At 38.5% G+C, this 21,493-nt stretch overlaps 1 protein-coding gene across 1 annotated transcript in view; it reads right to left on the bottom strand.

Annotated features, from left to right (window-relative positions):
* Positions 1-21,493, bottom strand: part of LOC110541937 (uncharacterized) — a 42,122-nt gene that overhangs the window by 8,553 nt on the left and 12,076 nt on the right. Inside the window, exons 6-7 of the mRNA XM_060376453.1 lie at positions 11,977-12,372; positions 11,655-11,867 (exon numbers count right to left, since the gene is read on the bottom strand). Coding sequence (XP_060232436.1) covers positions 11,655-11,867; positions 11,977-12,372 — 609 coding nt within the window. The remainder of the gene's footprint in view (positions 1-11,654; positions 11,868-11,976; positions 12,373-21,493) is intronic.

Here is a 21,493-nt window from a genome sequence, read left to right as displayed (position 1 = left end):
AAAAGAGAAATGTGCTCTGAAAAATTTCAAAATTCAAGATGTGAGTAAAGATCAAGTAAACAACGGGTTTGATATGAACAAATTTCAGGTCTATTAGCCAATAATATAAAAAGAAAACAAAACAACACTACAAAGACAGGCATGTGGGCCCACATACAATCCATGATCCAGATTCAGGTGGATCTCTAAGTCTGAGGCCCATGTGATTCACATACCTACTTACAGGACACACAAGACAACAGAAACTTTTTCTTCAAAAACAAAAACAATAAAATTAATAAAATGAAACAACAAAGCCAATAACACCTTAGAAAATGGAAGCAGTCATTAAAAATTCTGCCAAACACACACACACACACACACACACACACACACACACGCCCTGGGTCAGATGGCTTTAGCACAGAATCATACCCGATTTTCAAACAAGAGTAAATACCAATACTTATCAAACTATTCCAAAAATACAAACAGAAGAAACATTGCCAAACTCATTCTGATGGCTGTCACCCTGATACACAAACCAAAGTCTCAACAAAGAAAGAGAATTTCAGACCATTCTCACTTATGAACATAGATATAAATACACTCAATAAAACAGTCGAAAACCAAATCCAAAAATACATCAAAGATAAACACAATGAACGCATAGGTTTTATCTCAGGGATACCAGGATGGTTCAACATATGAAAATCCATCAATGTAATCCACCATATAAACAAAGTGAAAGAACAAAATCACATGATCACCTCATTAGACGAGATAAAGCCTTTCACAAAATCCAACACCCCTTCATGTTAAAAGACTTGGAGAAATCAAGCATACAAGGAATCAGGCACATACTTAACATAATAAAGGCAGTAAAAAGCAAGCTGAGAGCCAGCATCAAATTACTTGGAGAGAAACTTAAATTCCACTCATATGAGATACATGACAAGGATGGGATGCCTATCCTCCCCACATCTCTTCAATATACTACTTAAGTCCTAGCTAGAACAATAAAAAAAACTGAAGGTGATCAAGAAGATACACATTGGAAAGGAAGAAGTCAAATTATCACTATTTGCAGATGATATACTAGTATACATAAGTGACCCAAGAAATTCTACCAGAGCATTCCTACAATTGATATATACTTTTCACAAAATAGCTGGGAACACAGTTTACCAAAAAGTTCATTAGCCCTTCTGTATACAAATGAAAAATGGGCTGAGAATGAAATTTGGTAAATAACACCCTGTGCAGTAGCCACAAACAATATAAAATATTTTGTTGTAACTCTAACCAAGAAGTGAAAGACCTCTATTACTAGAATTTCATGTCTTTACAGAAAAAAAACTGAAGAAGATATCAGAAGATGGAAAGATCTCCCAAAATCATGGATATGTAGGCTTAACATAGTAAAACAGCATTCCTAACAAATGCAAACTACAGATTCAATCCATTTCCCACCAACATTCCAACATAGTTCTTTACAGACCTTGAAAGAGCAAGCACTTCATATGGAAAAATAAAACACCCTTGAGAGCAGACCGATCCTCTACAAATAAGGTCAGGAATAAGGACACAGAAATAAACCCACGCTCCTACTGGAATTTTACTTTCAACAAAGATAAAACCATACAATGGAAAAATGACAGCATCTTCAACAAATGGTTGTGGTCTAACTAGGTGTCTGCCTGTAGAAAAATGCAAATAGACCCCTTTGTATCACTATGCAGAAACTCAAGTCCAAGTGGATCAAAGACCTTGACATAAAACCAGAGATATATTTAGATAAGACAAGGTGAAGAAAAGTCTGGAACTCCTTAACATAGGACACAATAAAAAAACAACAGCACAGGCTCAGAGATCAACAACTAATAAGTGGGATCTCAGGAAATGGAAAAGCTTCCGTAAGTCAAAGGACATTATCAATAGAACAAAATGGCAGCCAACAGATTGGGAAAATACTAACACCAACCCTACATCAGACAGAGCGGTAAAATCCAAAATATACAAAGAACTTAAGAAATTAAACACCAACAAATCAACTAAACCAATTTTAAAAATAGGGTTCAGATTTAAACTGAGAATTCACAACAGAGGAATCTTGAATGGATGAGAAGCACTAAAGAAAATCATCAAAGTCCTTAGCCATCAGACAAATGGAAATCAAAATGACTCTAAGATTCCATCTTATACCACTCAAATGGCTAAGATCAAAAACTCAAGTGACAACACATGCTGGTGAGGATGTGGAGAAAAGGGAATATTCCTCCCATGCTGATGGGAATGCAGACTTGTACAACTTCTCTGGAAATCAATCTGGTGCATTCTCAGAAAACTGGGAATAGTTCTGCCTCAAAACCCAGCTATACCACTCGAGGGAACATATTCAAAAGATGTTCCATTATAGGACAAGGACATTTGTTCTACTATGTTCATAGCTGTTTTATTCATAAAAGCTAGAAACTGGAAACAACCTAGATGTCCCTCAAATCTAGAAGAATGTATAAAAGCACTTCTGGTACATTTACACAATGGGATACTAATCAGTTATTAAAAATAAGAAATCATGGAAACTGCAGGCAAAAGGATCAAACTAGAAAAAAAATCATCCTGAGTGAGGTAACACAGACATAGATAGAAACACATACTATGTACTCACTTATGAGCGGATATTAAACCTACATTACAGGATAATCATACCACAATCCACAGACCCAAAGAAGCGAAATAACAAGGGTCCACAGGAGGGTGCCAGTCTCACTCAGAATAGAAAATAGAATAGACAACATAAATGGATGAAGAAACTGGGCAGAATTTTTTTTTTTCTGTTCGTGAAGAATGATATTATGCTTTTCATTGCATTTGCATTGAATTTGTGAATAGCTTTTGGTAGAACAGTCATTTTCAAAATTTTACCATCATCAATCCAGGAACATGGGATGTCTCTTCATTTTCCAGTGTCTTTCTTGATTTCTTCAGGTGTTTGAAGTTCTCATTGTGGGTGTGCTTTTTTCTTTCATCTGTTTATTACTAGATACTTTATTTTCTTTCAGACATTTCTGAATGGGAGTGTGTTCAAGATCTCCTTTGAATGTTTGATGTTGGTATATACAAAAGTAAATAGATTTCTGCAAGTTAATTCTGTATCCTGTCACATAGCTATATTGTTAATCATTTCATAATTTTTTGTGATAGAATTTTGGGGAACTGTAATGCATATTATTACATCATCTGCAAAGAGTGATAGTTTGAATTCTACTTTCCCTATTTATATTCCTTTATCTTTCTTTATTGCTTAAACAAGCACTTTGAGCAAAATATTGAAAAAAGTGAGAGTGGTGAACATAGATGACAAACTTCTGACCTGAGTATACTTGCCTAAACCTTTTCTCTATTAGGGATGATTGTGGATGCAGGTTTCTCATCTATAGATTTTATTGTGTTGAGAGGTATTGCTTCTGGCCTTACAACTTTTGAAACTTATATGATAAAGGCACGTTGGATTTTTTTAAAGACGTTTTTGGGTTTTTGTTTAAGCTATTGAGATGTTCATGTGATTTCTGTTTATACATCATTTATGTAGTTTTTATATTTATTGACTTATGTTGTGCCATATCAGGGATAAGCAAGTCATTCATAGTGGATAATAGTTTTGATGTATGTCTGTATTCTCTTCAGAGAAATTTTATTAGACTTTTGAGTCTATTTTTATTTATTTTTAAATAAATTAGTTTATTCACTTTGTATCCCCACTGTATCTCACTCCATTATTGCCTCCCAATCCTACCTCCCTCATGTCCTACCATGCCCCACCACAAGATGACTGATATGGAAGGTATTCCTCCCCATCCACCTGAACCTAGCCTATCAGGTCTCATCAGGACTAGCTGCATTGTCTTCCTTTGTGGCCTGGTAAGGCTGGAGCCCCATCAGGGGAAGGTGATCAAAGAGCCAGTCACTGAGTTCATGTCAGAGGCAGTCACTGTTCCCCTTTCTACAGAACCCACTTGGAGCTGCCATGGGCTACAACTGTGTAGAGCTATTAAAGATTCTATGTTATCTCCATGCATGGTTCTTGATTGGAGTAGCAGTCTCAGAAAAGACCTTTAAGTTGGGAGCCGTGGCTCTGTCAGCTGCTTTGATATTTATATCTCAGTGGAAAGACTGCTTTTACCAGGACTTCACTGAAGTCAGGGAAGAATTTGCAAGTCCATCACCTTTTGTTTGTGACAGCAGGTGAGATAGCTTGTGAAGATCATACCTCTTGCTCCAGCTCCTTGTGGAAATTTAACCCATTGTTCTGAGCTGTTTTTACTGTGGCTTAAAAGCTCTCTACAAAAAAAGTCAGGCTGTTGTGGCTAAGGCGTGTGGCTTGCTGCTGCTGCTACATCTGTTTGCTACTTGTGACTGCGGCTGCTGCAGTCCGGAGCCTCTTTAAAAAAGTTTCCTGTATGCTGTGTATTTGGGTTTTTTTGTTTGTTTGTTTGTTTGTTTTTTCATTAATTTCAATCCTCACTCCCGACTCAAGAACCATTCAACTCTGCTGGTGGGCTCTGGCACCCCTATGCCTAGATTTCTTGGATCTATTGTTCTCCTTGTGGAGATGTTGTCCCCTCCAGGTCCTCTCATCTCCCCTTCTTTCATAAGATTACCTGCACTCTGCCCAAAGTTTGGCTATGAATGTCAGCATCTACTTTGATACCCTGTGGGGTAGAGTCTTCAGAGGCCCTCAGTGGTCAGTTCCTGTCCTATTGCCTGGTATCTCCCACTTCCAATATCTGTCCCATTTGTCATTCTGAGTGAGGACTGATCATGTAACCAGGGTCCTCCTTGTTTACCTTCTAGAGGTGAACATATTTTAGAATGTTTGCCCTACATATGTCTAAAAATCCACTTATGAGTATATACCATGTGTTTGTTTCAACTTCTGGGATACCTCAGTCAAGATGAGCATTTCTAGTTCCCACCATTTGCCTGCAATTTTTATGATTTTCCTGTTTTTAATATCTAAGCAGTATACCATTGTGTAAATGTACCACAATTTCTGTATCCATTCTTCATTTGAGGGACATCTGGATTGTTTCCAGATCTGGCTATTACAAATAAAGCTGCTATGAACAGAGTTGAGCAAATGCCCCTGTTGTATACTTGAGCATGTTTTGGATATATGCCTAGCTAGGAGTGCTATAGCTGGATCCTGAGGAAACAATATTCCTATTTCTCTGAGAAAGTGCCAGATTGATTTCCAAAGTGGCTGTACAAGTTTATATTCCTACCAGAAATGGAGGAGGGTTGCCCTTTCTGGACATCTCCTCCAGCATGTGTTGTCACTTGAGCTTTAGCCATTTTGATGGCTGTAAGATGAAATCTCAGGGTTGTTTTGATCAGCATTTCCCTAATGATTAAGGATGCTGAACATTGCTTTAACTGTTTCTCTGCAATTCAATATTCCTCCACTGAGAATTCTCTATTTAGCTCTATACCACATTTTTAATTGGACTACTTGTTTTATTGCTGTTTAACTTCTTGAGTACTTTATATATTCTGGATTAGCCCTCTGTCAGCTATAGGGCTATACTTTCTCAATCTGTAGGCTGTCGTTTCATTTTGATGACAGAGTCCTTTGTTTACAGAAACTTTTCAGTTTCATGAGACCCCATTTATTAATTTTTGATCTCAGAGCCTGAGCTATTGGTGTTCAGTTCAGGAAGTATTCTCCTATGCCAATGAGTTCAAGGCTCCTCACCAATATTTCTTTTAAAAGGTTTACTATGTCTGGTTTTATGTTGAGATCTTTGATCCACTTTGGACTTTAGTTTTGTGTAAGGTGATGAATATGGATCTTTTTGCATTTTTTCCTACAAGCAGACATCCAGTTAGACCAGCACCATTTGTTGAAGATGCAGGCTTTTTCCATTGTATGGTTTTGGCTTCTTTGTCAAAAAACAAGTATCCATAGGTGTATGGGTTTATTTCTACATCTTCTATTCAGTTCCATTGATCCACCATTCTGTTTATATGTCAGTATTATGCAGTTGCTTTATAGTATTGCTTGAGATCAGGAATGGAGATGCCTCCACACGATCTGTTGTTGTACAAGATAGTTTTAGTTCTGGGGATTTTTGTTGTTCCATGTGAAGTAAAGAATTGTTCTTTCAAGATCTATAAAGAATTGTGTTGGTATTTTGATGGGAACTGCATGAAATCCATTGATTGCTTTTGGCAGGATGGCCATTTTCACTATGTTAATCCTACTAGTCCATGAGCATGGGAGATCGTTCCTTCTTCTGATACCTTCTTCAATTTCTTTTTTCAGAGCCTTGACATTTTTTTCAAACAGGTGTTTCACATGTTCGGTTAGAGTCACACCAAGGTACTTATTACTGGCTAATGTGAAGGGTGTAGTTTCCCTAATTTCTTTCTCAGCCCTTTTGTCTTTTGTACACATAAGGGCTACTGATTTTTTTCAGTTAATTTTGTATCCAGCCACTTTGTTGAAGGTGTTTAGCAGCTGAAGGCTTTTTCTAGTTCAATTTCTGCAGTTACTTATGTATATTATATCATCTTCAAATACGATACTTTGACTTCTTCCTTTCTGATTTGTATCCTCTTGATCTGCTTTAGTTATCTTACTGCTCTAGTGAGGACTTCAAGTACTATGTTGAAGAGATACTGAGAGAGTGAGCAGCCATGCCTTTTCCCTGAGGTTTACTGGGATTGATTTAAGTTTCTCTCCATTTAGTTTGATGTTGGCTAAAGACTTGCTGTATATTGTCTTTACTATGTTTAGGTATGTGCCTTATACCTCTCATTTGTCCAAGACTTTAAACAAGAAAGGGTGTTGGATTTTATCAAATGCGTTTTCAGGATCTAAGAAGATCATGTGCTTTTTCTCCTTCAGTTTGTTTATGTGGTGGATTATATTGATAGATTTCCATATACTGAACCTCCCCTGCATGCAGGGATGAAGCCCACTTGGTCATGGTAGATATCTTTGATGTTTTCTTGGATTCAGTTGGCAAGTATTTTATTGAGTAATGTTGCATCAATGTTCATAAGAGAGGTAGGTCTGAAGTTGTCTTTTTTTGTTGGGTCTTTTGGGACTTTAGGTGTCAAGGTGACTGTGGCTTAATAGAATGAGATTTCACCTCTGAATTTGATTATTTCTAATCATTTACTCCACTTGAGTATGTCTGCTTAAGATGAAGTCACACCAGAATTCTACCAGACATTCAAAAAGGAGCTATAATAATCCTTCCTAAACTATCAAGAAAAGAAAAAAAGGAAAAGAAACAGAAGAAGCACTTCAAAACTCTTTCTAGAAATCCAGCATTCCTGTCATAAGCAAACTAATTAAAATCACACACACATGCACACACACACACACACACACACACACACAACCCACAGGCCAATACTCTTGATAAAAATAGACTTTCAACCAAAATTAATGAAAAAAAGATGAGGAAGGGCAATTCATTCTCATCAAAGGAAAAATATACCAGAAGGACATCATAAACCTGAACATCTAGGCCCCAAATTCAGAAGCTGAATTTGATGATAAATGATACATGATTAAAGCTTAAATCACACATCGATCCCAACAACTTAATAGTAGGAGACTTCAACACTACACTCTTACCAAGGGACAGATCATCTAGACAGAAGCAAAATAAGGAAATAACAATTACAGAGGTCCTAAATAAAATGGACCTAACAGATGTCTACAGAACTTTTCGCCCAAACACAAAAGAGTATACCTTATTTTCAGCACTTCATGGAACCTTCTCAAAAATTGACCATATAATCAGGCACAAAGCAAGCCTCAAAATATACAAGAAGATCGAAATAATCCCTTGTATCCTATCAGACCAACATGGATTAAAACTAGACTTCAACAACAACAGAAATAACAAAAAGCCTACATACACATGGAAACTAAGCAACTCTCTACTCAATGACAGCTTTGTCAGGGAAGAAATGGAAAAAGAAATTAGAGACTTCCTAAAATTCAATGGAAATGACGGCACAACTTACCCAAACTTGTGGGACACAATGAAAGCACTGCTAAAAGGAAAGTTCATAGCACTAAGTGCCTCCAGAGAGTAGTTCATCTCATACAAGCAATTTAATGACACACCTAAAAGCCCTAGGAAAAAAAGGAAGAGGCACACCCAAGAGGAGTAGACAACTAGAAATAATGAAACTCAGAGCTGAGATGAATGAATTAGAAACAAAGAAAACAATTCAAAGAATCTAGAAGACTAAGAGCTGGTTCTTGGAGAAAATCAACAAGCTAGACAAATCCTTAGCCAATATAAGTAAAGGGGAGAAAGAAATTATCCAAATCAGCAAAATCAGAAACGAAAAGTGGGACATAACAACAGACACTGAGGAAATCCAAACAATCATTAGGTCCCACTAGAAAAGTCTATATGCCACACAATTTGAAAATCTAAATGAAATGGACAATTTTCTTGAGAGATTCCATCTACCAAAATTAAATCTAGATTGGGTAAATAAATTGAATAGTCCTATATCTCCCAAGGAACTAGAATCAGTCATCACAAGTCTCATGCCAAAAAAAAAAAAAAAAAAAAAAAAGCCCAGGGCCAGATGGTTTCAGCACAGAATTCTACCAGACCTTCAAAGAAGACCTAACTCCAATTCTTTTCAAACTATTCCACAAAATAGATACAGAAGCAACCAAACTCATTCGAGGAAGCCACAGTCACCTTGATACCAAAACCCCACAAAGACCCAATCAAAAAAGAGAACTTCAGACCTATCTTTCTTATGAACATCGATGCAAAAATACTCAATAAAATACTTGCAAACCAAATCCAAGAACACATTAAACATATCATCCTCCCTGTCCATAGAGCAGTAAGACAACTAAAGGAGATCAAAGGGATACAAATTAGAAAGGAAGAAGTCAAAGTATCAATATTCACAGATGATATGATAGTATACATGAGTGGCCCTAAAAATTATACCAGAGAACTCCTACAGCTGACAAACACCTTCAGCAAAATCGCTGGATATAAAATTAACTCAAAAAAAAATCTGATGTCTTCCTGTATACAAAAGACAAGTGAGCTGAGAAAGAAATTGGGGAAACAACAACCTTCCAATAGTCACAAATAACATAAAGTACATCAGTTCAACTCTTACCAAGCAAAGGAAAGATCTGTATGAAAAACAAACAAACAAACAAACAAAAACCCTTCAAGCCTCTGAAGAAAGAAATTGAAGAAGATATCAGAAAATTAAAAGATTTTCCATGCTTATGGATCAGTAAGAATAACAGCAAAAATGGTCATCCTACCAAAAGAAATCAAGAGATTAACACAATTCCCATCAAAATACCAACACTATTCCTTACAGACCTTGAAAGAACAATTCTCAACATCATATTAAAAAAACAAACCCAGTATAATAAAGAACTTCTGAAGTTATTTCCATCCATGATCTAAAGCTATACTATAGAGCAATAGTAATAATAACAGCATACAAAGTACTGGCAGAGAAACAGACTTGGAGTGTCAATGGAATTGAATCGAATACTCAGAAATAAACCCACACACCTACAGAAGGCAGGACTAAGGCCAGAAATTTATACATTGAACCCCCACAGTATGTCCTCCCCATCAAGCTACTTAAGACCTCCAGCCCCTGGTACTACAGCACAGAATCTCCACTTCCCCCCGCAAAAGAATAGCATATCAGTGTTTTGTCTGAGAGAAAAATCCTGCTTTTGGAAATGCCTGTCTGTTCTCTTTTAAGACCATGTCAACTGTATCAATCCTGGTCTAAAAGATACTACAATATGTACTAAGGAAAGCAGAGAATGATAGGTTCATATTTTAAAAGTCTTCATTCAACTAAGCATTTAAATGTAAAAAAAAATAATAATAAATGGGTAGACTTCTAGATGTATAAAATCTAACAACATTAAATCAAGAAGAAGTAAATTATTAAAACAGACACATAACAACCAAGATAGAAATGATAATTTAAAAATCTCTTAATTAAAAGAAAAAAGAAAGCAAGCCTAGGTATAGTGATTCACCATGAATTCTACAAGAGTCTCAAATAACTCACTGCAATACTCCTCAAAGTATTCCACAAAAGGGAAAAAGAAGAAAAACTTCTATATTTTTGTAAAGACACCAGTATTATCTTGATTACAAAAAAAAATCAACTTTTAAAAATAACACAACCTGATATTGTGTTAACTAATTAATAACTTGTGTTATAAAGAACTTCTATATAGGTACTTAGTTATCTGTACAAGAGACATACTTACCTATTTTATGACTGGAAGCCATGACTACAGACTATGTCAATATCAATGTCAAACATTACTGATTCCTATAATACTAAATTATATAGTATACAAACATTCACATTTCATCTTTTATTTGCCTAACGTTGACTGAATGAAAAGTTTAATTGACTTGCTCAACAATCTTCTTCATGATACCCTATTTGAAGGTGATCTCCAAGGGTCATAAGTGTAAATGAGTCCTAGTTTATATCTTGTTGGTTTAGAACCCACACATTACACTTATCACTAACATGTTGAGATACGGCCCCAGCTCATGAGCACTGTCTGTATTTTAAAATCTAATAATGGGAGCACAGTTTTGGTTTCACCTTCATCATACTGTATTAATATTAAATGATCTGTGAAAGCAATTATGTTTCAGTTACTGCCTACTCTAGTACAAGTTATTTATTGTCCACAAAAAGATCTTCTTATGGTCTCTTGTCATGAATATAGATTGTATTTTAGATGAAATGGTTGCTTTGGATATGATGCCCTAGTCTTATGTCATTGGACATATTCCATGAAATCATAAAAATTTTTGTTCTTGAACTTGCTATATTTTTATAGTATTTACACATATATCTTACAGAATCTCATCTCACACTAGGAAAATATTCGTTGAAAGACATTCAAATTTAATGTCTTCAAATGAGTGTTTTCAGTCCCCAAATCATGTAAGATACAGATATATACACATACATTTTGACAAAATCTTTTTTCCATTTTAATTTGTACTTTCAATGATAAAATGAAAACGTTTTACTGGCTTGATGACAGTGAATTACTTACCAATAATATAAGATCTTGATGCTTCCCTTGCTTATGAGTGAGGCTTACCTGGCATGGTAGAAGCCAGTCAGGATTTCTGTCTTTAGATTCCATTTCAATTTTGCTCAAAAGCGTTTAATGGAGGGCATGGGCCACTGAATACACTGCATTCCATATGGAATAGCTCAGAAACAGTCACCACATCATTTTCTTCTGGTTTAATCTCTATAGAAATTGGGTATGGGTCATGATTTTCACATAACAAAGCAGGAGGTGAGCAATCAAACCTGTCAATCCAGAATTTATGGAAGTAAGAATCTCCTGGGTACTAGGAGGGTGTAGGTGACTAGAGAAAGTTCATTCAGCCAGGGATAGCTCTTGTGTTTGAATATGAGAAGCTTCCTCTGAAAAAGTTCACCAAGTCATTCCTATTTGATACGGACTCTAAATAAAATGTGTTGGTTTGCCACGTTCTACACCTCCGTTCTGGCTGAAAATAATTTATTTACCATGTGGAAAAATGTCAATTACTTTTATCACTACAGAATACCTGCACATTTACCTGTGTATGTTGGCTTAAATTCAGCAAACCAACGCCAAATAGTACCCAAGTTTCAATTAGCTGACTTTTTTCTGTAAAAACCAGATTTCTTTCTTCCTTTGTTCTCTCTTTCCTTCCTTCCTCTTCTTTCTTCTCCACCGCTTCCTTTTTCTCTTTGCCCCAGATCCTTCTGTACTGAGTCCCCAGCACCCTAACAACTAAGCCCAGTGAACCTTACCTACTCAACCCCCAAAACATCGTTTATAGGGTCCTCCCTGCTCATGCACACGCAGGCCAGCAGAGGGCGCCAAAACAACATATACAAGGTCGTGCACAACCTCACCCAGGGCGGCATGCACCCATCTCCCCCAGGAAGCACACAGGCCTGGTGGGAGAGAAGGACTGGGCTTCTTCTCTTCCCGCCATCCCCCTTGCCCCACGCAGGAGCCGCTCGGGGACTCCAGGACGGACGGCGGGCGATGGACAGGTGCGGGAGGCGGCGAGCCCCAAGATTCTTCCCCTCCCCGCCCCCTCGTGTGAGCAGGACTATGAGTTTATTACTGCTTGGGATAAGACTGCTGACAGGGGACAACAGGTCTGGGTAGCGGCGCGCCTCTAGCGGAAGTCCCTCCCTTTGGGCTTCGCTTCTGGATCTGCCCTGCTGAGACTTCCGGGTGCAGACGCTCCGAGGCCGCCCCGCCATCTCCCTGTCCCCCGCCACAGGGATGTAAACACAAACCTAGTCACAGACGGACCTTCATCCTTTTTCCCCACTTCTGAGCGAGCGCTCGCTGGTCAGGGAAGTAACAACAGTAACACGATGCTTTGCGGAAGAGACCCACCTGCCTGAAAACTACAAACATGGCGTCAAGGCAAGGACTTCTGGGATTGTATCTGAGTACTACCAAAATGGCGTCTGGGCGGCGCAATGCCTTCTGGGATTGTTTGCAGTCCCATCTATGTTTCTCTCCCGTTAAGCAGCATGTACCAGGGCCGGGGGACGCCTACAAATCCCAGAATGGCCGACATGCTGTTCCCACCAAATCGTGCCGGCGTCCCTCACCTTCCCTTACGGAGGAAGTAGGCACGGGGGACTCTTCACGCTGCTGCTACTAGTTTTCAGAGCCTGCATGGCCATTCCAAGTGCCTGCAAATCTCCCTGCCATGCCATTCTGTCGTTGGGTCACGATTGGACAGTTGCTTTGTGACGTCATCGCCCCGCCCCATGTCTTGGAAGCTGCTGCTACAGTATAAAATGTCCAGTGCCTGGGAGCTGGAGAAGGGATCCTTGGGTCTCTGCACATTTGATTACGTCATAAGGAGTCAGACACAGGAAATAAATCTCTTCCAAATATATAAAGGCTGGGTATGGCAGCACACGTCTGTCATCCTAGCATTCCTGCAGGCAGTGACAGGAGGGTCTCTTGAGTTTTCTTCACCCCAAAATCCCAGTATCAGATCAGTTGTAGGGATTTTGTTTGACAGTGATTAATGCTTTTTTTTTTTAAATTACATAACAAACTGCTGGAGGTGCCTGCTGCTCCAGATGGTACTAGGCTCAATTCCCAACACCTACCACTGTTCTGAATCCACTTCCAGCAGATCTCACAACGTCACACACAGGAAGGCGAGGCAGTTTTCTAAAAATAAAATTTCTTAATCATAACAATAAAACCTTTTATCTAAGAAGGACTGTGTGTGTTATGCCAGCATCACAAGATCCTTAGAAACCACCAGGAGACTACATGATGTAAAAGGAAGAGAGCTTTATGAGAACGATCAGACTCGGGACCGAAGTCTAACTGATGCAGCAGTAGAGAAGGGGGACCCCGAGCACTGGGTGAACAGGGTTTTTAAAGGAAAAAACTGAAATCAGGGGGTGTTCATGAGAGCAAGCAGGGAGATTCATGCCTTCGCATTACAGGATTGGGTAAAAGTCATAGTGAGGTAACCCTCTAGCTGAGGCACATAATCACAATTGGAATTCTTTTAAACTACATCTGGAACATTGGGGAGAATTTGCCCAACCAATTCTCATTGATTGTTGCCGGGGAGAAGGTCTCTGTTTTCTACCAAGTATTTATTCTGTGATATTTCCTGGAGGCTGTTGCTAGGAGAGTTAACTTTGTTTTCTGCCAAGTGCACATTCTGTGATATTTTGTGGTACCCGAGTTCAGCTCCTGATCAAGATGGCTTCTCATTTCAAAATGGAGTCACCCAGGCTAATTTAAACTCTTCAATCACAGAAGTAGAAAAGTAACTACGATGTCACACACACATGATACATACCCAATAGAATGCCTGATCACCAAAGTTAAGATGTAAGATTCTGCCGGAGGCATAAATGTCTTCTATTGCGGAACTCTGATGAGTGTTCCCTTACATGTTGCCTGTTTTGACTGGAGTATGTTTTCACAAATTCCACAGGAAAATGAGTGTCACAAATTAGAGGCTAAAAATAGGGACTGGAGGGATGGCTCAGCAGTTAAAAGGACTTGCTCCTCTGCCAGGGGAACTAAATTTAGTTCCAGCAATCATGTGGGGCTACTCACAACTGTTTCTAACTCCAGATCCAAGTGATCTGACACCCTCTTCTGGCTCTGAGAGCACCTACATTCATCTGTAAACAAAGGGAGAGAAAGAGAGAGGAGAGGCTAGAAGTTGATTTTGTGTAAATATGTGACAGGGTCTCCCATTTGTATTGTCTTTAAAAATTATATATAAACTAAAATGATCTTGATCTTCTGATCCTCTTGGCTCTACCTCCTGGGTGCTGAGATTCCAGGTGTGCAGCACCACACCCTAGTTCAAGCAGTGGTGAGGGTGGGACTCAGACATTCTCAATCAACTGAACCATGTCTAGATCTCCTAACATGACCCTTTCATTTCTCCATGCACTCTGCCTGCTGGGAGAATTTTAGGAGGAAGTGCTGATCTAATTGGATATCAGTGGGGATATTTTGGGGCTCATTGGGACTGTACTGACTGACCATTTCCTCACCTCCTGCCCTCTCTCATTCTTCAGTTTAAAGTTCCCTCCGTGAACTCCAGGCCACTCTTGGGAGGAAAATGGCAGGCTAATTAGCTTTCAGGAACCTCCAATATCAGCTGGAAGACAGTCTGCCCTTCTTCATCAGTTCTTTTGGTGTGTACAATTATATTTCATTGCATACAGGTTTTCATAATGGATAAATCCAACTACTGTCATTTCTTTTTAAATATAACTTTTATTTATTACAATTTACTCATTTTGTATCCCAGCTGTAGCCCTCCCCTCATGTCCTCCCAATTCCCTCCCTTCCTCCCATGACCCTTCCCCAGTCCACTGATAGTGAAAGACCTATCCCCCCTCCCATCTGACCTTAAACTATTAGATCTCATCAGGACTGTCTTTCATAGTCTTCCTTTGTGGCCTGTTCAGGCTGTTTCCCCCTCACAGGGAGGTGATCAAAGAGCCAGTCACTGAGTTCATGTCAGACAAAATCATAAATAACCCAGATGACCCTCAACTGAGGAATGGATACAGAAATCGTGGTACATTTACACAATGTAATACTACCCAGCAATTAAAAATAAGAAAATCATGAAATTTACAGACACTGTGTGGGAACTAGAAAAAAAATCATTCTTAGTGAGTTATCCTAGACGAAGAAAGACATGCATGGTATAGGCTCAATTATAAGTGGATATTAGACATATAATATAGGATAATCGTACTAAAATCTGTACACCTAAGGAAGCTAAGTAAAAAGGAGGCCCCTGGGTAAGATGCTCAATCTTCATTCAGAAAGGCAAAGAAGATGGACATTAGAAGAAGGTGAAAATAATGAACAAGACAGAGCCTCTGAAAGACTCTACCCTGAAGGGTATCAAAGTGGATGCTAAGACTCATAGCAAAGTTAGGGCAGAGTGGAGGGAAACTTATGAAGAAGGGGGAGATATAAAGACTTGGAAGGGTCTGGAGCTCTACAAGGAGAGCAACAGAACCAAGAAATCTGGGCCTAGGGATCTTTTTATGAGACTGATACTCCTCATTATCTCTTCCCAAGGAGGGTGCTGTTCTGGTTTCACTTTGTGGCTGTGCTGATAAAACTTTAAATCCAGAAGCAACTGGCAGAGAAAATGATTTGACTTAACACTTCCAGGTCACAATCCATCTATGAGAGAAATCATGAAAGGACCCATGTAATAACAACCGTGCTTGGTGGCTTGCTTGCTCACAGGCTCACACTTACCTAGCCTTCTTATACTGCCCAAGATTACTGGAGTTGCCACAGTGCCACCCGAAATTGGCTGGGTACTCCTGAATCAGTCAGTAACCAAGACAATTTTCCATAGATATGCCCCAAGGCCAATAAAATCTAGTTAATTGCCCCATGGAAGATTTCCTCTCAGATGAGATTCCTATGTCTCAAGGTAACAATTAAAATGGGTTTAGAAGAAGGTGAAGCCACATGGTGAAGGCACTGGCCACCACTGGTTTCATCCCCAACAGATCTGTACAGCAACTATACATCCCTTCAGTGAACAGTCTGAAGAACCATGGAGGGTCTTTGAGAATAACTTTCTGAAGGAAACTTTGAGAACCACATGGAGCTTGGTAGAGGGGGCACACACCTTTGACCCCAGCACTTGGAAAACAGAGGCAGGTGGATGTCTGAGTTTGATGCCAGCCTGGTCTATAGAGGCGTTCCAGGACAGCCAGAGCTACACAGAGAAACCATGTCTTTAAAAAAATTAAAAATAGAGAGATAGAGAGGGAGGAAGAGAGGGAGACAGAGAGACATTATAATGTATATACTAGAGATCAAAGTGCACACATATGGTGGAACCAACAATTACAATCTAGCCACAAAGAAAGTGGCAGATGACCCTCCTTCCTGCGACACTGGCCAGGGCTGCAGCTCCCAGCCACGGGATCACAAAGGAAAGCCAATCATACAACATGGAATTTGGCCATGCTGAGCTATCAAAGCTAGTCCATTAGGTGTGAAGATGGTCAGTTAGTAATTATCAGGTTACTGAAATTCAGAAACGGCGACTGTTAATTGATAAAGGAAGACCTAGGCCCTAGTGGGCAGTGGTATTCCCGAGGCAGGGCATTCTGAGCAGTATAAGAGATAAGCACTTGGGGGCTGCAGAGATGGCTCAGTGGTTAAGAGCACCAGCTGCTCTTCCAGAGGTCCTGAGTTCATTTCCCAGCACCCACAAAGGCAGCTTACAACTATCTACACTGGCATCTGAGGCTCTCTTCTGGGATGTGATAAAGCACTCAAATGATTTTTTGTTTGTTTGCAAGAGTAAGTTCCAAACCACCTTACATACATACATATAGGTGGATGGAACAAACTCCAAAGAGCAAGCACCAAACCACCTTACCTACATATGCATACATCATGATGGATGGAACAAACACAAAAGAGCAAGCTCCATCCCAACCTTAACCTTACATACATACATACATACACATACATCTTTTCAGATGAAACAAATTCCAAAGAGTGTGGTCCAAACCACCGGACATACATACACCTTGGTGGATGGAACAAGACCCAGAAGGCCAGTTCAGACCACACTTTTACTCTTTTTCCACAGCTTATCTGTCCCAGCAAGATCTTTCAAGCTAAACACACAATGTGGTTTCACTCAATTTTTCTTTGAGTACAATGAATATATGCAAAAAAACAAAAACAAAAAAAAAAAAACAAAAAACAAAAAACAAAACCAAACACATATTCCCCTATACCTTCACATGATCAAATGTTTTACGTATTTTGGGTGAAACATAAGATCAATTCCTTTGGTGCTAATTAATAATGAGCCCACCTGTATTTAATTGTAGCATGTAACACTCAAATATAAAATGGTTTAAGATGAATGTGGCACACTAAGATTTCATAAAGTGAAAAGTATTATGTTGAATGAGTTAGACAACAGTTATATTGGACATATTCAAAAGGTCTTATCACATCAACATTATTTTGTTGATGAACATTTTTTTTATCCAAAGTACAACCCTTACCCATCGCGCTATTCTTTTCTACAATCTTTTTTAATTTACTTTATAACTTATTCACTTTGTATACTTGTAATTTCTCCCTTCTCTCCTCCCAATCATGCCCTCCCTCCTTCTTCTCTTCCCCTACACTTTCCAGAGTTCCAGTGAAAAGGAACTCCTGCCCTTCCATCTGACTCTAGCCTATCAGGTCTCATCAGGATTGGCTGCATTGTCTTCTTCTGTGGCTTCATAAGGCTGCCCACAACCCCTCAGAGGGAGTTGAACAAAGAGCCAGCCACTGAGTTCATCTCAGGGACAGCTCCTGTTCTACATACTAGGGAACCCACTGGGACACTGAGCTGCCATGGGCTACATCTGTGCAGCGATTCTAGACTATCTGCACATACGGTCCTTCCTTGGAGAATCAGTCTCAGAAAAGATACCTGGGCCCAGATTTTTTTGGTTCTGTTGCTCTCCTTGTGGAGCTCCTGTCCCGCTCCAGGTCTCCCCCTTCTTTCATAAGGTTCCATGCACTTTGCCCAAAGTTTGGCTATGAGTCTCAGCATCTCCTTCGCAAGATCCAGCTTTACAACTCCTAGGCATATATCCAAAATATCCTCAAATATACAAGGAAATTTGCTCAACCATGTCCATAGCAACTTTATTCATAATAGACAGAATCTCCAAAGAACCAAGATGTTCCTCAATTGAGGAATGGATACAGAAATTGTGGTACATTTACACAATGGACTACTACTCAGCAATAAAAACAAGGATATCATGAAATTTGTAGGCAAATAGTAGGAACTAGGAAAGATCATCCTAAGTTATCCCAGAAGTAGAAAGATACACATAGTATATACTCACTTGTAAGTGGATATTAGACATAATATATAGGGTAAACATACTAAAATCTGTATACCTAAAGAAGCTAAGTAAGGATGACCCTGGGTAAGATGCTCAATTCTCATTCACAAATGCAAATGGGACAGACATTGGAAGAGGGAGAAAACAGGGAACAGGAAAGAATCCTACCACACAGGGCCTCTGAAAGACTCATTCCACTCTTCTTAATTCTACTATTTTATAGACTTATGCCAGGTACTGTTTTTCATTCATAAGCTAAAGTGTGAGTTATTTCAAATTTCTGAAAATTGCGATCCTTGTTGCCAGGAACATTCAGATACATTTCACTTCTCTTTTGCCATGGTTCTACATACATAAATGGAGCTGCATATCCATAATGAAATTCTGTGACTGATTCTTCACAAGAGACTCTCACCTTTCATGTTTCCACTATTAACTGCTCACCCACTTTATATTCTGCCTGAAACCATTCTTATCAGAAGGATGGATTATGTTTGTGGCCCTCAATATGCATGTGTAAACAGATAATACATCTAATATCACCAAATTAAAAGGTGGCATAGATAGAAACATCAAATGAATTTGGTTATATGCATTATTGAAAATGCCTGGTGCATATTTAATTGAATGTGCACTTAGTGTCAATTTGACTTCCAAATTTCACTCAGTCATAAAAAGAAAAGTTTAATGGAAATGTCAGTAAATACTTCATATATCCCTAGACACAGTATCTTCTCATATTCTAGATGGGAGAAACACCAAAAATTAACATAGAAAATCTTCAGATATATTACAAAATGACAGAAAATATTGAGAGAACAACACAAAGATGATCTTCTTATTCAAGTGTATGGAAATGCTTTTCCAGGTAAAGAGTAAAGTCACAGAACCCAGAAGTTTATACACTTGCAAGCACTTATGTTAATTAAGTCAACTCTGTGATGAGACTAGATATATGGACAGAGGAATGAAGGGGGTTGCCTGTGATGAAATTTTAATGTGGAAAAGACATGAATTCTGGTGTATACTTGCATGGAACAGAAGGTTTACACTACATAATCCCTGTGATTCCAACCTTCATATTCAAGATATTCTCAGTATACCATGATCACATCTTCTCTTGAAAGATCAGAATGTGAATTTGAAATTTACCTGCAGTGCACAAATCAGTGATTCCGATGGTATAATGACACTGGTCCTCATCTGTTGAATATAGACACCAGTGATATTCTGCTGCACAGACATTTAAGACCTTTTGCAGTCTAAGGGTAATTATTTTTATGTGTACAATCAAATACAACTTTTAGGAAATTAACTTGAGGGTATAGGAGGTAGTTTTTTCAAAATCAATTATACTACACAATATCACTGAGGAGAGATCAATTTGTATACTTTAAAAACACAGAAAATACCAGGTCATTTTTCAGTGAGGAATGTGAAGAATGAGGTAAGGCCTGGTCCTGTCACGTTCTTCATATGACACAATGCACTTCATTTTCACCCCAAGGATTTTGTAGAGTCGTGATGAATATCACAGATCAAAATCTTAAGGAACGTACTTATATATAGAAATGTGTGTACAGACATACTCAGTATTCATAGAAGTGGAAAACTTGAGTTGGTAGCTTGCATACAATTACACTAATAAATTCTTATTTAGTAAATATTCTGGTGAAGAGATTTATATTTTCTATGTGAGTTAGCATTATTCTGACCCACAATTTCTACAGCCATCCTTTTTCTGAACACAGGTCCAAGCTGTAGGTCTTATAAAAAAGTGGCAACAAGATGTTTCTTGGGACAGAACAGGTGAATGGACTTGCAAGCAGAGCTGCTGTCTGTCCTGAATATGTCCACAAAGTCATCTATCCCTAAGTAACTCAGTGAAATGGACTCTTATTTTAAACCTTTCTTCCCCTAGAAGGAGAATCAAGTATTTGTTAATTTGCTTTTCATTATAGTTGGAATTGCTTGTAGTAAGACCCAGTTCTTCCTGTCCCAAAGCAGAGGAGGACTCATACCTCTCTATGATCAAGGCACAGCTTATGCCATGGTACACAGACAACAACAAAGTTAGTGTTGAAGGAAGTCACTGAGTACACACTTTTTGATGGTCACAAATACCCGTAGACTGGTCTTTTTCTGATTAGTGAGTGTTTTGTAGTATAGGTATACTATGGATTTTAAGGGCATAGCATTTTTAAAAGCTATCTCAATATTTCAACCCCCCCCATTTAATTAAATACTAACCTTTTTTGCATTGTTTATTTCCATAATTTCATATTAAAATTGGTTAAGATTTTTTATTAAATAATTGTGATAACCTTTTCAAAATAAATACTATAGAAATACTGTCTGACATAATATTCACATTCCATTGTCCTTTACCCTGTACTAAGTAAAGGACAATTTACTTAGTCATGCCAGCCTACTGCTGTTGCTCCTTCAGTGAACCCACGATGTGCAAGTAACACAGAGGATTCTTTTTTCCAATAACCTCATCCATTGATTACAAATGGCATCTTATCAAGCATTCTGATGTTATCAAAAGTGTTCTTGAAAAACAATTATGTGGGAGCCTAAGTCTCATTCTTTCTTTACACTTTTTATATGAAGTTGGTTAAGAATTTCATACACATATGTAATGTGTTCTGATTAATTTTTCTCACTTTCTCCTATCTCCTGAGAGTTCTCCTTCCCACATTTGTGATTCTTTTGCATTATTTTTATGACAGACTGAAAATTTTCTGGGGCATTTGTTATGTAAACCTGAATTTGGAATTCTTCATTGGATACTGGTGGACTGAAGATAATGACTCTGACTCTCTCAGATTCAGGAGAAATTAGGTCACAAGTATAAACCTGATTCAAAAATCCTACACGTAAATATTTCTAAAATCCAAAATGTGAAGAAATAAAGATTTCCCACCCATCTAACATAACATCCTATAGTGAAAATACAAGCATATCATGTAACGTACTTCAGGATACACAT

The sequence above is a fragment of the Meriones unguiculatus genome, assembly GCF_030254825.1.
Source record: "Meriones unguiculatus strain TT.TT164.6M chromosome 13 unlocalized genomic scaffold, Bangor_MerUng_6.1 Chr13_unordered_Scaffold_41, whole genome shotgun sequence".
NCBI classification, from domain to species: Eukaryota; Metazoa; Chordata; class Mammalia; order Rodentia; family Muridae; genus Meriones; species Meriones unguiculatus.
The sequence above is the reverse complement of the archived record's forward strand: the minus strand, read 5'-3'. Positions and strand labels throughout refer to the sequence as shown.